Source organism: Heterocephalus glaber, unplaced genomic scaffold (assembly GCF_053883595.1).
Source record: "Heterocephalus glaber isolate CG9 unplaced genomic scaffold, H.glaber_assembly_v1.0 deba00001460, whole genome shotgun sequence".
NCBI classification, from domain to species: Eukaryota; Metazoa; Chordata; class Mammalia; order Rodentia; family Bathyergidae; genus Heterocephalus; species Heterocephalus glaber.
The window spans coordinates 2,628,364-2,641,439 of record NW_028258307.1 but is presented as its reverse complement, the minus strand read 5'-3'; the positions used below and the strand labels follow the sequence as shown (position 1 = coordinate 2,641,439).

Genomic DNA, 13,076 nt, shown 5'->3' with positions numbered 1-13,076 from the left:
TTGTAGTGTATTTGTCATCAAGAAGATCATACACCTTGATCAAGTGGGATTCATCCCAAGGATGCAGGGATGGTTCAATATACAAAAATCAATTAATGTAATACACTGTATCAATAGAGCCAAGGACAAAAACCACATGATTATCTCCATAGATGCAGAAAAAGCATTTGACAAAATCCAACATGCATTTATGATAAAAACCTTACAAAAAATTGGAATAGATGGTCTCTACCTCAAACTGATAGAAGCCATCTATGAAAAACCAACAGCCAATATCATACTAAATAGTCAAAAACTGAAATCCTTCACACTAAAATCAGGAACAAGACAAGGATGTCCACTATCACCACTCTTGTTCAATATAGTTCTGGAAACATTAGCCACGGCAATTAGACAAGAGAAAGAAATAAAAGGAATAAAGATAAGAAATGAAGAAGTCAAATTGTCATTATTTGAAGATGACATGATACTCTATATAGAAGACCCCAAGAACTCCACCAAAAGTCTTCTAGACTTAATAACCAAATTCAGTCAAGTAGCTGGTTACAAGGTCAACACACAAAAATCAATAGCTTTCCTCTACACGAATGACTCACCGAGAGAGAAATAGGGCAAATAATTCCTTTCACAATAGCATCCAAAAAACTGAAATACCTAGGAATCATCCTAACAAAAGAAATCAAAGACCTCTTCTCTGAAAACTATGGCACTCTGAAAAGAGAGATTGAAGATGATATCAGAAAATGGACAGACATCCCCTGCTCCTGGGTAGGAAGGATTAATATAGTGAAAATGGCCATACTTCCAAAACTGCTATATAGATTTAATGCAATTCCAATTGAGATCCCAAGCAGCATACTTCATAGACCTCCAGAAAACAATCCAAAAATTCATTTGGAGCAAGAAGAGACCCAGAATGGCAAAAGCAATTCTAGGTAACAGAGACATGGCAGGGGTTATCACAATTCCCAACCTGCAACTATACTACAAAGCTACTGTGATAAAAACAGCATGGTACTGGCAAAGAAACAGGCTTGAGGACCAGTGGAACAGATTAGAAGATGCAGTAACAATGCCAGACACACTCAGCCATCTCATCTTTGACAAAGGAGCCAAACACCCTCACTGGAGGAAAGATAGCCTCTTTAATAAATGGTGCTGGAAAAATTGGGCTTCAACTTGCCAAAGATTAAAACTAGACCTGTATCTCTCACCGTGCACTCAACTAAAATCAAAATGGATTAAAGATCTAAATATTAAAATAGAAACTCTGAACCAGTTGGAACAGAGGTTAGGTAGAACCCTTGAAGACATTGGTGTAGGAAAAGATTTTATGAACAAAACCTCAGTTGCCCGTGAACTAGCACAAACAATCAACAAATGGGATCTCTTCTTATTAAAAAGCTTCTGCACAGCAAGAGAAACCACCAGCAGTGTGAAGAGACAATCCACAATGTGGGAAAAAATCTTCACCTGCTCTTCCTCAGACAAAGGTCTACCATCTCGAATCTATAAAGAACTTAAAAAGATCAGACCTCCCAAATTTAAAGACCCAATCCGAAAATGGGCATGTGAAATGAACAGACATTTCTCAGACAAAGAAGTAGAAATAGCAAATAAATACATGAAAAAATGTTCAATGTCACTGGTCATTTGAGAGATGCAAATGAAAACAATGCTGAGATTCCACTTCACTCCAGAAAGAATGGCTGCTATCATGAAATCAACCAATAACCAATGCTGGCGGGGCTGTGGGGAAAGAGGAACCCTGCTCCACTGCTGGTGGGAGTGTAGACTGGTGCAAGCACTGTGGAAATCAGTATGGAGATACCTCAAAGAACTAGGACTGGAAATCCCATTTGACCCTGCTATTCCACTGCTGGGGATCTTCCCCAAAGAATTAAAAGAATTATACCACAGTGATATATGTGCACCCATGTTCATAGCAGCGCAGTTTGTAATAGCTAAAACTTGTAGTGTATTTGTACCTGTACATGATATATCTTGATTCCTCTTTTTCCCATTCCCCTTAAACATCCTTTTTATAAAAGTATATTAACAATATAATAAAGAATAAGCAGGGCCGGGGATTTAGCTCAGTGGTTCCGGCGCCATCCTAGAAAGCACAAGGTCCCGAGTTCAATCCCCAGTACCAAAAAAAAGAAAAAGAAAAGAATAAGCAAAAATAGTATGAGGCACACAGAAAACTGTCTAAGATACATCACTTGGTGAAAAAAAGTAATGGAAACAAAACTGAGTATTCAGCCAAATAAAAATACCTATCAGTTCTGTGGAGGGGGAATTTTATTTTTTAAAAACTGAAATGTTATTTCCATGACTAAATGTCTACATATATGATTGACATAACTATAAAGAACATTTTGACAATTATAAATCTGTTGCTCAAAAAAATTAGCAGTAGAGGGGCCGGGGATTTAGCTCAGGTACCAAAAAAAAGTTAGCAGGAGATATTAGAATGCAGTTGTTCCTGCAGTCAGCAGAACACAGGAAGGCTGTGCACTGTGCAGACCCAGTGGTAAGCATGTGTTCATAAGAGGAAACAACAGAATCCTGAGCTGAGCTCTCGGCCCTCTTACTTGGGAGGCAAAGAGATGTACACTGGGATTACACAAGGGTATTTCCAGTCTAATGGTCCACTGTTCTGATCTACAAGTCATCTACATTTCTTTCCTACCCTGACCCCAACATTTTGTTTTCTTACCTCTGCATGAGGAAAAGGTGGCTCTGGGAGATACACCTTGCTCTGCTTGTTGTGACAAAGCCTTTTAAAGAGAAAAAACAGACCAACATGTTAGGAAGTGCACGCGAAGGCGTTTGTTGCCATCTAGTGGCAGCATCACAAAATTAAACACTAAAGTTTATTTAAAAATTTTCCTGTCAGTGAATTTCACTGAAAATAAAAGCCAGCAGCTGTAGAGCATGTGGGAATATGTAGTTTTCTAAACCTTTAAAATTCCTCAATACATTTTTTTCTCAAAATAAATGTCTTGTTTGGGGATAAATTTAGATTTACAGAGAAGTTGCAAAGACAGCAGAGTTCCAGGTCCCTAACGTTAACATAATAAAACCATGATGCATCCATCAAACTAAGAAATTAACAACAGCACCTTATAACTTACTAAACTCCAGACTGTCTGGATTTCATCAGGTTTTCCATTCATGTCCTTCTCTGTTCCAGGACCCAATCCAAGATCTGATATTGCACAGAGCCATGGCCAGTCTAGAGGAGAAAGCTGCCTACCTTTCTTGGAACGTGGCTTTCTGGCTTTGCGCACACACACACACAGACACACACACACACACACACTCTACTGTATTTCCTTCAGTGCAGCCCTGCTAAGTCCACCTGGAGAGGAGCTGAGCACCTCAGTCAGGAGACAGTGAACGTTTTAGGTCACCTTAGTTTTTCCCTAGTCAGGTATGACTTTAAAATACAGAGATGTCTGATAGAGGGAAGGTGACAAAGTTTACAAATGACACATCACATATGTTGAGCAGTTCTGACACTTTTTCAAAGAGGGAAAACATCACGATGTGTATCTGTTAGAGCCGTCTTGTAAGGACTCTATCAAAACAGTGTGACAGCGAGGATTTCAGGATTTCAGGGCTTGGATTTTGTATTAACTATACCGTGTATCTACTTTTTTCCTACCCTTAGTTTATTTTAACCTGGATCTCAAAAACACTGGTTTATATCTTTTCTGGAAGAGGTAAAACTACAGAAACAAAATATTTTTGGAAGGTCACCTTAAAATGTACAAACAGACACCAAACAGACCGGAGGCTGGATGCCCAGAGCAACTCTTGAGTAACAGCGAGGGAAGGAAGCAAAAGTCCCAGCCCTGGCCTTACCTGGCTCCATGATGATCACTCGCTCAATGAGCCCAAGTCTGATGCTAGCATCTGTCATTTAGACAACCCAGTTCGCTCCTTACACAGAGACAGGGAATGCAGAACCAGTGAGCGCTATTTCAAAACAGGAAAGATGCCTCTAGGACAGTGGCACTCAGCCTCCAGCCTACGCTGGAATGGCCCGGGTGAGCGTTTTGAAGCCCCAGCTGCCGCAGACCGATTAAATCAGATCAGGCCCACGACAGCTTCCCAGGTGACTCCACTCCCCTGGGCTGAGCTGCTGCTTCTCAGAGGGGAAGGGAAGGTCCCCAAGGACTCCCCAGAAGTGGATGTTTCAATGTTAGGTCAGAACAGGGCTTACACTGGGTAGAACTTATGTAATTCTTTTTTCTTTAAAAACAGGTTGTGTAAATCATATTGTGGGAAGAATATACTGTACATGCCCACCTTCTCATTTTCTTTTTTTTTCCCCTGACCTGCAACTCTAGTCCTGGCTGATCAGAGGTCTGGGCTGGTGATGCTTCACCGTTATACATCCCTTAAGTGCTGCACGAACCTGCCCCTCCTTTTGGCAGACCTAGTTGGGGGGTCACCACTGACTACCACACTAGCATATGTCGTGTCCATCTCAGCTGCTACCTTTTCTGGGCCAAGAGACCATTAAGTGCTGCCAGTTTTATTTCCAATTACCTCTCAAATGCATGCCTGCCCTGCATTTCTACAGGATAACACAAGCAAGTCTCAGCTTTCTCTTGGCCTTGCACGCCAGCCTTGGCCCTGCTACCCCTCCTAAAAGTCCCTTAATCACAGGGGCACCTACGTACAGTGCAGAGGGAATCAGGCTAATCTGCTTCAAACCTTCCAGTGAGCCCCCACTGTTGATATTTCTCTAGCTTCACATCCTGCTGTTCTCCACCTTTCAATAACCTATTAACAACGAACTACAGACAGTTCTTTGAACAAACCAAACCCTGTCAAGCCTTCCATGTGGACCTTGGCCTATGTTATCCACTTACCCACATTACCCATCCCTACCAGCCCACCCAGCTCATCCTCACAGGGTTTCTGTCTGGCTGGTATTCATTCAGGAACGTCTTCTTCCAGGAAGCCTTTTTTAAATCCACAGCCCTCTGAACAGCATACAGACACTTGGACACAGGTGTGTATGTACCTACATGTATATGTATCTCCCTCACATGGCCTCAGAGCGGCAGGAGGTTCACATGACTGCCTCCTCCTCTACAGTTCAGAGTCCTCAAGGCCAGAGACCCTTTTGGATCCCCAGTGCTCTACACAAGATGGCATTTATCACACGTCTATGGACCGAACTAAATAAGAGTGCAGATGAAAATGGAGAGGGTTATATGATCACCAAGTTTAAGATTCCAAGGGAGAGATATTGAGAGAGTTTAAAAGACAGACACCTCTCATGTCTTCGCCTGGAAACATCACCACGAACACGTCAGTTTGTCCTCCATAGGACACATGCACTCAAAAGGGTAATCTAGAAATTGATAAAGTGATCCTACGGTTCTCATGCAAGAATTATCAAGCAATAATACTTTGGAGAATTCTGACAGGAAAATCAAAGGAGAAATGTACTTTACCACAAAGTGCAATTATAAATGCAACTTCAGTTATTAAAATATATTGGCAAGGCCGGGGATTTAACTCAGTGGTTGCACCGCGTGCCTTGCAAGCGCAAGGTCCCGAGTTTGATCCCTAGTACCAAAAAAAAAAAATGTATATATACACATATGTATATATATATATATATATATATGTATATATATATATATATATATATAGGCACCCCTTGGCCAAAGAAAGGATTAAAAGAGTAATACTAGAATAAAACCTAGTACACACCAAAGTTTAGCACATGAAATGAATACAAATCAGCTGAAAAAGTTAAGGTTATTCAATAAATAGTATATGGATATATAATTACTCGACTATTTGGGGAAAAATGAAGTTAATGATTCTCTCATGCTAAACAAATTCCAAATAAGATAGTTAAGGGTGGGGGAGAAGAAACTATAATAAAACTGAAATAAAATCTGTTTAGCCATGTTACATCAATAAGGGAGTAAATTTCAAACCATAATACAATAGAAGTAATAGCAAAATACTGAAAGAGTCTAAAACAAAAAACCTTCTTTCAAAAAGAAAGAAAAGGAAAAGCAATGAGCTAACTGCACTGTGAAACCCGGAATGGATCCTGAAACAGAAGACAGGAGTGGAAAACCTGCTGCAGTCAGAATACAGACTGGCATTAGTTTCATGTGCTTGTGTTAATTTCTTAATTTTGACAAATGTATATGGCCAGGTGAGATGTTAGCCTCAGGGGAAACTGAATGAAAGGATATGGAACTCTCTGTATTTATACTTTTCTGGAAATTCAAAGTTATTCCAAAGTACTGTTTATTATTATTTAAAAACATGAAAAAACTTCAAAGAGAAGTGTCAAAATATGAAAAAATATCTACAGAGTTATAATAAAAAGTTAACCTTTGATATATACATAAAGAGTTCAAATATATAAGAGAAATACAAAACCTTTAAGAAGTAATGAGCAAAAAAGGAACAATTTACATAAAAATCTTTCTGGAAAGCAATTTTGATTCAGATAATGAACATTAAAAAATATTTATATCCTTTGTTCCAGTAATTCCACTTTCAGTAATTCACCTAGAGCAAAAGATGTCATGATATATACACAGAATATTAATTGATGATCTATTACTAAAAGGCCAAAAAAAAAAAAATCGAGAAAAGCCATTACATTCAGTAAAAAATACTAAACTAAATTATATGAATAATACTGTAGTCATGTAAAAGTTATGTCTCAAAGATTTTACCATGCTTTAAACCAATTAATTTTTTAAAAGCAGGACCAAAAACTAAATATTCAGCATGATCTTTTTGTAGACAGAAGAAATACATCAGAATGCTACCAGTGATAAATTATTTCTAGAGTGGAATTATGGGTTCAGTTTTTTTTCATTTGTTTCTGAAACCTTTTACTTTTTTTCTATAGTAAATCTGTATTACATACATTAGAAAAAAATTTCTAAAAAGCACAGACATCCTGTAGCACTCTCAGCTTAGTGGTCCTGAGTTCTGTCCAGCAGGCTGTTCCAACAGGATGACACGTATGCAATGGGTAGGGCTGGACACGAAGCCACAGGCCCAGGGGACACTCCCCAGGGCCACAGGGCTGGGCCTGGACTGTTTTTTGCAATATTTTTCCTGAGGATCTGAAGGAAGAAACTCAGAACTTGCTGATTAAATCTGCAAGTGCTACTTAGGTGAACACTACTTATTCAAGATTGCTTTCTTCTCCCAGGAAATGCCCTGTGCACAACAGTGAGAGTCGGTGAGTGTCACCTCAAAATGACAGTTCTGCGGGCAGAGACCAGGGTATGGATATGGATGGAGAGGCCTGTTTGAGGCTCGATACAGGAAAAAGACAACAATTACATGGGGAGAAAAATGTACTTAAAGACCGTGGGGTAGGGGACAGTAAAATATCGGGGTATGTTATGGTAGGACAATGTGTAGATTCCCTTTTCAACGAGAAACCTCAATGCTATATCCATTTGGCCTCCACACTACTAAAAGGGACGAGACACACTCTATACTGTGTATGTAAGAGCCTCTTTTGTGGGGAGAGGGGCAAAAGAGTTAGATTCAAACATGCATTTAAATAATCTTAGAAAGGTTCAGTGACTCATTGTTTATAACTTGTTCATCACAGAAATCTTATTTAAAAATTTCTGTAATAAAACATGATTTTGTCAAATGTCTTACTGAAATAAATAAATTTAACTGTACTAGTCAGATTTGGTATATTTTAGACAACATGGGCTTGGGCTTAAAGGTTTTTTTTTTAAAACTTTTGGAATGGAACATCACTTTTTGTAGCAGGCAGATGGCAGCTGTAAGAGGGAAAGTAACATTTTTGCTATTAAATTTTTTTTTTTTTTTTGGTACCAGGGATCAAACTCCGGTCCTTGCGCTTGCGCAGCAGGTGGCGAAACCACTGAGCTAAACCCCCGGCCCCTTTGCTACTAACTTTTAAAGTGTAGGTCAAGTTAAGTCCTCTTTCATCTTTCCCTCCTCCAAACTATAATTCCAAAGGTGAGCAAAGTAACAGACTTGACTCTCAGAAATACAATCTTCTCATTATACACACAGAAACACAGTAAAATGAAAGTCACATAGTAATATGAGAAAAAACAGGACTATTTTCCTTCTTCCTGCTTGAATGTACCGAGCCAACTGAATTCCTAGAGAAGAACACTGACCTACCATTCGGCAAAAATCTGGGAAAACTCCAGGGAGCTGTTAGCCACTGGGGAGATGAAGTAGAAGGGGACGCTGGAGAGGCCGGCAGAGTCGATGTACTGGTACAGGCACTCCAGGAGGTCGTAGATCACGCCGGAAGGGTAGCAGGGGACCAGCACGTTGCCCCCGTTCCGGATGGTCAGAGCTAGCGACGTGAAGCCACAGGAGGAAATAGAAGGACTGTGTTTCGAAGGAGAGCACACTCTAAAACTAACGACTGCATTTCCTTTCCTACTTGCGCCCTCGCAACTCACTCACATGCACAGTAAACTGCTTCCCTGGAAGACTCGAAGCCAAACAGGGGCACTGGGGGCTGAGCTGTTTAACTTTAGTCCCTAGGAACAGAGTGTAAGCAAGGGTTTGGGCTTTAAAGGCTCCAATGGCAAGTGAGCTTCAGGGCAGAACCTACAAACTCTCTCTTTAGACCCTGTTCAAAAATGTGCTGGATTTGTCTCTGGTCTTTGACGATGGCTGAATGAACTATAAGAATAGGCTGAGATTTCCATTTGACTGCTAGTGGCATTTTCTTTTATTGATGTCTATAAAAAAACCCTCTAATATTTCATTTATTTCCTTTCTGTGGTAATGGGGACTAAACCCAGGGTCTTTGCAGGGAGCTACATCCCAAGGCTGTTGTGTGTGTTTTACTTTGGGATAGGGATTCACTAAGTGGTGACAACACCCAGGCGGGGCTCAAACTTGCAACCCTCTTGCCTCAGCTGCCCAGAGTGCTGGGGTTATAGGCACACATCACTGTACCTGGCTCAATCCTCCACACTTTAGTTATCAAGTGAAGAATTGCAATTTATGGATTGTAATATTAAAAGTACGACTGGCTGAAATAAACAAGGTGCACACGCAAGTTTATTTTTTGTTTGGTTTCCAAAACAAATTGATGCCAGTGGCTTTTAGGTAGAGGACCTGAGCTCTTGATGCCTTATTTCCTCTCCACTCCTACTCAGATGTACAGTTCCCTGGATGCTGTAACTGGAGAACTGGTGACTGCTGTTCCCACAGTATAGTACGATGGGAAAAAATCAGCATCAGTGGTCATGGCTCGAGGGTCTGTCCCTCATGCCCAAGCTCTAGGACCACAGGGAAGCCACCATAACCTTGCTGGGCTGCAGTTTCCTCTTGGGTTGTTAAATGGAAGGAATGAATGAGATCAGTGATTTTCAAGCTTTAGCTTGTGCAAAAATTACCCAGGGCACAAGGTAAACATGAAACTACTCTTTAGGATCCCGTTCTCCCCAGATGTTCTGGCTTAGGTCTGGGGGAGACCCCAAGCCTGCATTTTAATAAGTGGCCTCACTGATCTTGAGGTAGGTGGTGGAGGACCCCACTCCAAGAGACACTGAGTTAGATGTAGGGTTTTGCCAAATCTTCGAGTCTATGATTTAGATCATAAACCAACACAGAAAGCCAAGACTCTATTTGAGACCAGTTCTATCATGTTTTCACAGAAAGAATAAATTACATCTGGCTTAATTTTAGCAAAGAACAAAAGTAGATTATGATCATTTGGATGGTTAAGTAAAACTTCAAAGGACAGTGCCTTCTTGTCAACAGAAGGTGATTACTTTTTCTTCTTAGAACAGAAGGTCTGAGCTCATCAACTTCTCTCTGATAGCTGTTATGGACTGGATGTTTATGTCTCCCCTTCAAATTTATATATGGTACCCCTGAGCCCCAGTATAATGGTGTTAAGAGGAAGGGCCTGTGTGTGTGTGTGTGTGTGTGTGTGTGTGTGTGTGTGTATTAGATTAGGTCCTGAGGTAGAGCCCCAAGGTGGGATGAGGGCCCTTGTGAAAAGAGAAATAAGAGAGCACAGCTGCCTCTCTCTCTTCTGCATGTGAGGACACAGCAGGAAGGCGTCGGTCACCCACAACGGGGAAGAAGCTTCCCCGGGAACAGCCGAGTGGGACCTGGTCCTCATGCTTCTCAGTCTCCAGAACTTTGAAACAGAAATGCCTACTGCTGAAGCCACTGGGTTTGTGATATTTTATTACAGCAGCCCGAACTGATGAAGATAGTAACCAAACCGTTTTTCTGAGACAAAGGCAGGATTTCTAGAGTTTATGGACAATTATATCCAAAGGAAAACAAATTTCTTCCAAGTGAAAGGTACCCCACATGGCTCTCAATTTAACAATGTTTTTTGTGCTACTATCTGTAAAGGAAAGATTTCTTTACTTCTTTGTCAAATGCTACCCTGTAAGCTTTCTTTCCCTACCAAATCCCACCAAAAAGCAGGGGGTTAGATAAAAATTATCTGTGGTAGAATGGTGAGTTTTTGTTCTGTGATATGCTAACAATTTTAATTTGTTAAAACAACTACTCTTTATCTTCCCTTCAAATTTAACATATTTACCACAGGACTGTAATTCATATGTCTCACTGCTGGGTGGCTTGATCCACTGGTGGTACATGCAGGATTGTCCTATCAGGCAGCTTTTTATTAATTTCGTTAGTAAAAAGACCAATAAAAGTGATTAGATTCATTTCTATCACCAGCGGTACAAGCCTCCAATGGATCAGTCATGCATATACCATCAGTGGTTCAAGCTGGTGGGAACATGTTAAATGGTTCCTGTTGACAAGAGCAGACTTTGAAGAACGTAAGAAAAGGTGGAAGTAAATGGTAGGAGAATGGCTTTAAAAGAGACATCAGAAGCTGGGCATGACAATGTGCACCTGTAATCCCAGCACTCCAGGAGGCTGAGGAAGGAGGATCCCAGATATGGGACGATGTAGCAACACATGGTCTCAAAATAAAAAAGAGTTGGGGGAGTATCTCAGTGTGAATGCCCTGAAGTCAATTCCCAGTACCATAAAGGGAGGGAGGGAGGGGGAGAGAGAGAGAGAAGGAAAAGAGGGGGGGTGAGGGAGAGAGAGGGAGAGAAAGAGAGAAAGAAAGTGGGCAGAGAGAGAGAGAGAGAGAGGAAAAGGGAGAGAGCAAGAACACCAGAGGGTGTGATTATGAAAGGGAAGGGACAAAGACTACTACAGAAGCAAGGAAATGAAAAAAATCCAAGCTAGATCACCAGTTCCGGACACAAAAGGGCTCCATACCCAGGTTGCTGCAGAACTCTCCCACCATGCCATCAGGGTTTGCTGTGGGGATCTGGGTAAGCCCTGTCAGAACGAGAACATCGCTGTTTTTGAGAGAAGCTTGGTCCATGGGCTGAAAAACAAGAGAAATGCACTTAGTAATCTAAAAAGGAATGCAATTTACAAACAAGAAAAGAACAAGTGCACACAGACACTGCTCTTTTACGTCTAACCCATCCTCTGGTCTTCCACTAAAGGGGTCCCAAGTGCCCCTCTCCCCACTGCACAGCAAGTGAGTGCTGGGAGAGGAGCAGAGCTTTGTCTGTATTTATAGCTGCTCCCATCGCAGGCATTGTCGCCTGAGCTCTGCCTCCTGTCAGATCTGATAGGAGCCTGATGCGTACAGTGAACGGTGCATGCTTGAGATCTAGCTGTGTGCTCTTGATGAGATCCAGTACCTGATGATCTGATGTGGAGCTGAGGCAGTGATGCTAACACTGGGGAGTGGCTGTAAATACAGATGACCATTGGCAGAGAGGTCTGACTGCACAGAGACCATAATAAATCAACTGCTTGCAGACTCTTATCAGAACCATATCCAGGAGTGGCAAGTGACAATAAAGCTGCAGCTGGTGGCAGACTTTATAGTGGCAAGTGAGTAATGTTCTTCAATTGCATAGTTGCATCTGGTGGCAGGCTTTAAGTCAGAATTTAACACATTGTAGTCTGCACCTGGCCTGTCCATTGTTTTATTTCCTACTTCCATCCACACCTCTTTTTTGCACTGTACTCTTGTGTCATCATAATTTTGGTAAGCCCACAACCAACCCTAGCCAAAATAAGTAAAAATCAAACATCACTGGAGAGCTTCTTTGAAAAGGTCGGAGACCCAATGATGAAAGACCAGAAGACTCCAAAACTACCAACAAAAATAAACTGCATTTAAAAGAAAACGTCAAGAGTATTTTTGGGATGCTGGGTATCTAATGAAATTTCAAAATTGCTCTGTCATATGGAGACCATTAGGAGACCTAAAAGACAAGCCTTCGGAATTTTTCCAAAAGAAAAAAATGTGAACATAAAGAACAAAAGCAATTGTTGAAGGCCACCCCTTCCTCAAATGCATCTGCACTGACAGCATCACTCTCCGTGGCTCACTGCATTGCTAAAGCCAATAAGCCCTTTATCAGGGAACAGTGGATCCTGTCTGCTGCTAAGGACATCTGTCGTGAGCTTGTAGGGGAAGCCATAGTTCAAAAGGTTGCATGTGTTGCTCTTTCAGGAAACACCATAACTAGATGAATTGATGAAACAGCTGAGGATATTAAGGCACAACTGTTTGAGAGGATCAATGAATCACTGTGGTATAAAAGTCCGGTTGACAAGTCTACCAATGTCAACAGCAAGGCAACAATGCTTGCTCTTGTGTGATATATTTCTCAGGAGTATGTGGATGAGGATATGCTATTTGCATTTTGTTGTCAACCAATACCACGGCTGCAGAACTAATCAAATCTTTGAATGATTACTGAATCGGTCAACTTGTGTTGGTGTATGCACGGACAGAGCAGCTGCCACAACTGGACACCCTTCTGCTTTCACTACTGGGGACAAAGAGGTTACTTTTGAATATTAATCTACATACTGTTTCACCTATAGGGAAGTGCTGTTTGGCAGAAATATGTCACTTGAACTAACTTTTTGCAGGATGTGATTAAACTTATCAACCACATGAACGTATATGCCTTTAACTCATCTGTTCATGCAGCTCAGTGAGGAGATGGCTGCAGAGCACTCATATT

The 13,076-nt window shown here is 41.2% G+C and overlaps 1 protein-coding gene across 2 annotated transcripts in view; it reads right to left on the bottom strand.

Moving 5' to 3' along the window:
- The window catches only part of Ints9 (integrator complex subunit 9), a 94,187-nt gene that overhangs the window by 18,439 nt on the left and 62,672 nt on the right, over positions 1-13,076 (bottom strand). For both annotated transcript variants that reach the window (XM_004848431.4, XM_013073403.3), the window contains 3 exons: positions 11,296-11,407; positions 8,188-8,368; positions 2,723-2,783 (listed from right to left, as the gene is read on the bottom strand). In XM_004848431.4, coding sequence (XP_004848488.1) covers positions 2,723-2,783; positions 8,188-8,368; positions 11,296-11,407 — 354 coding nt within the window. The remainder of the gene's footprint in view (positions 1-2,722; positions 2,784-8,187; positions 8,369-11,295; positions 11,408-13,076) is intronic.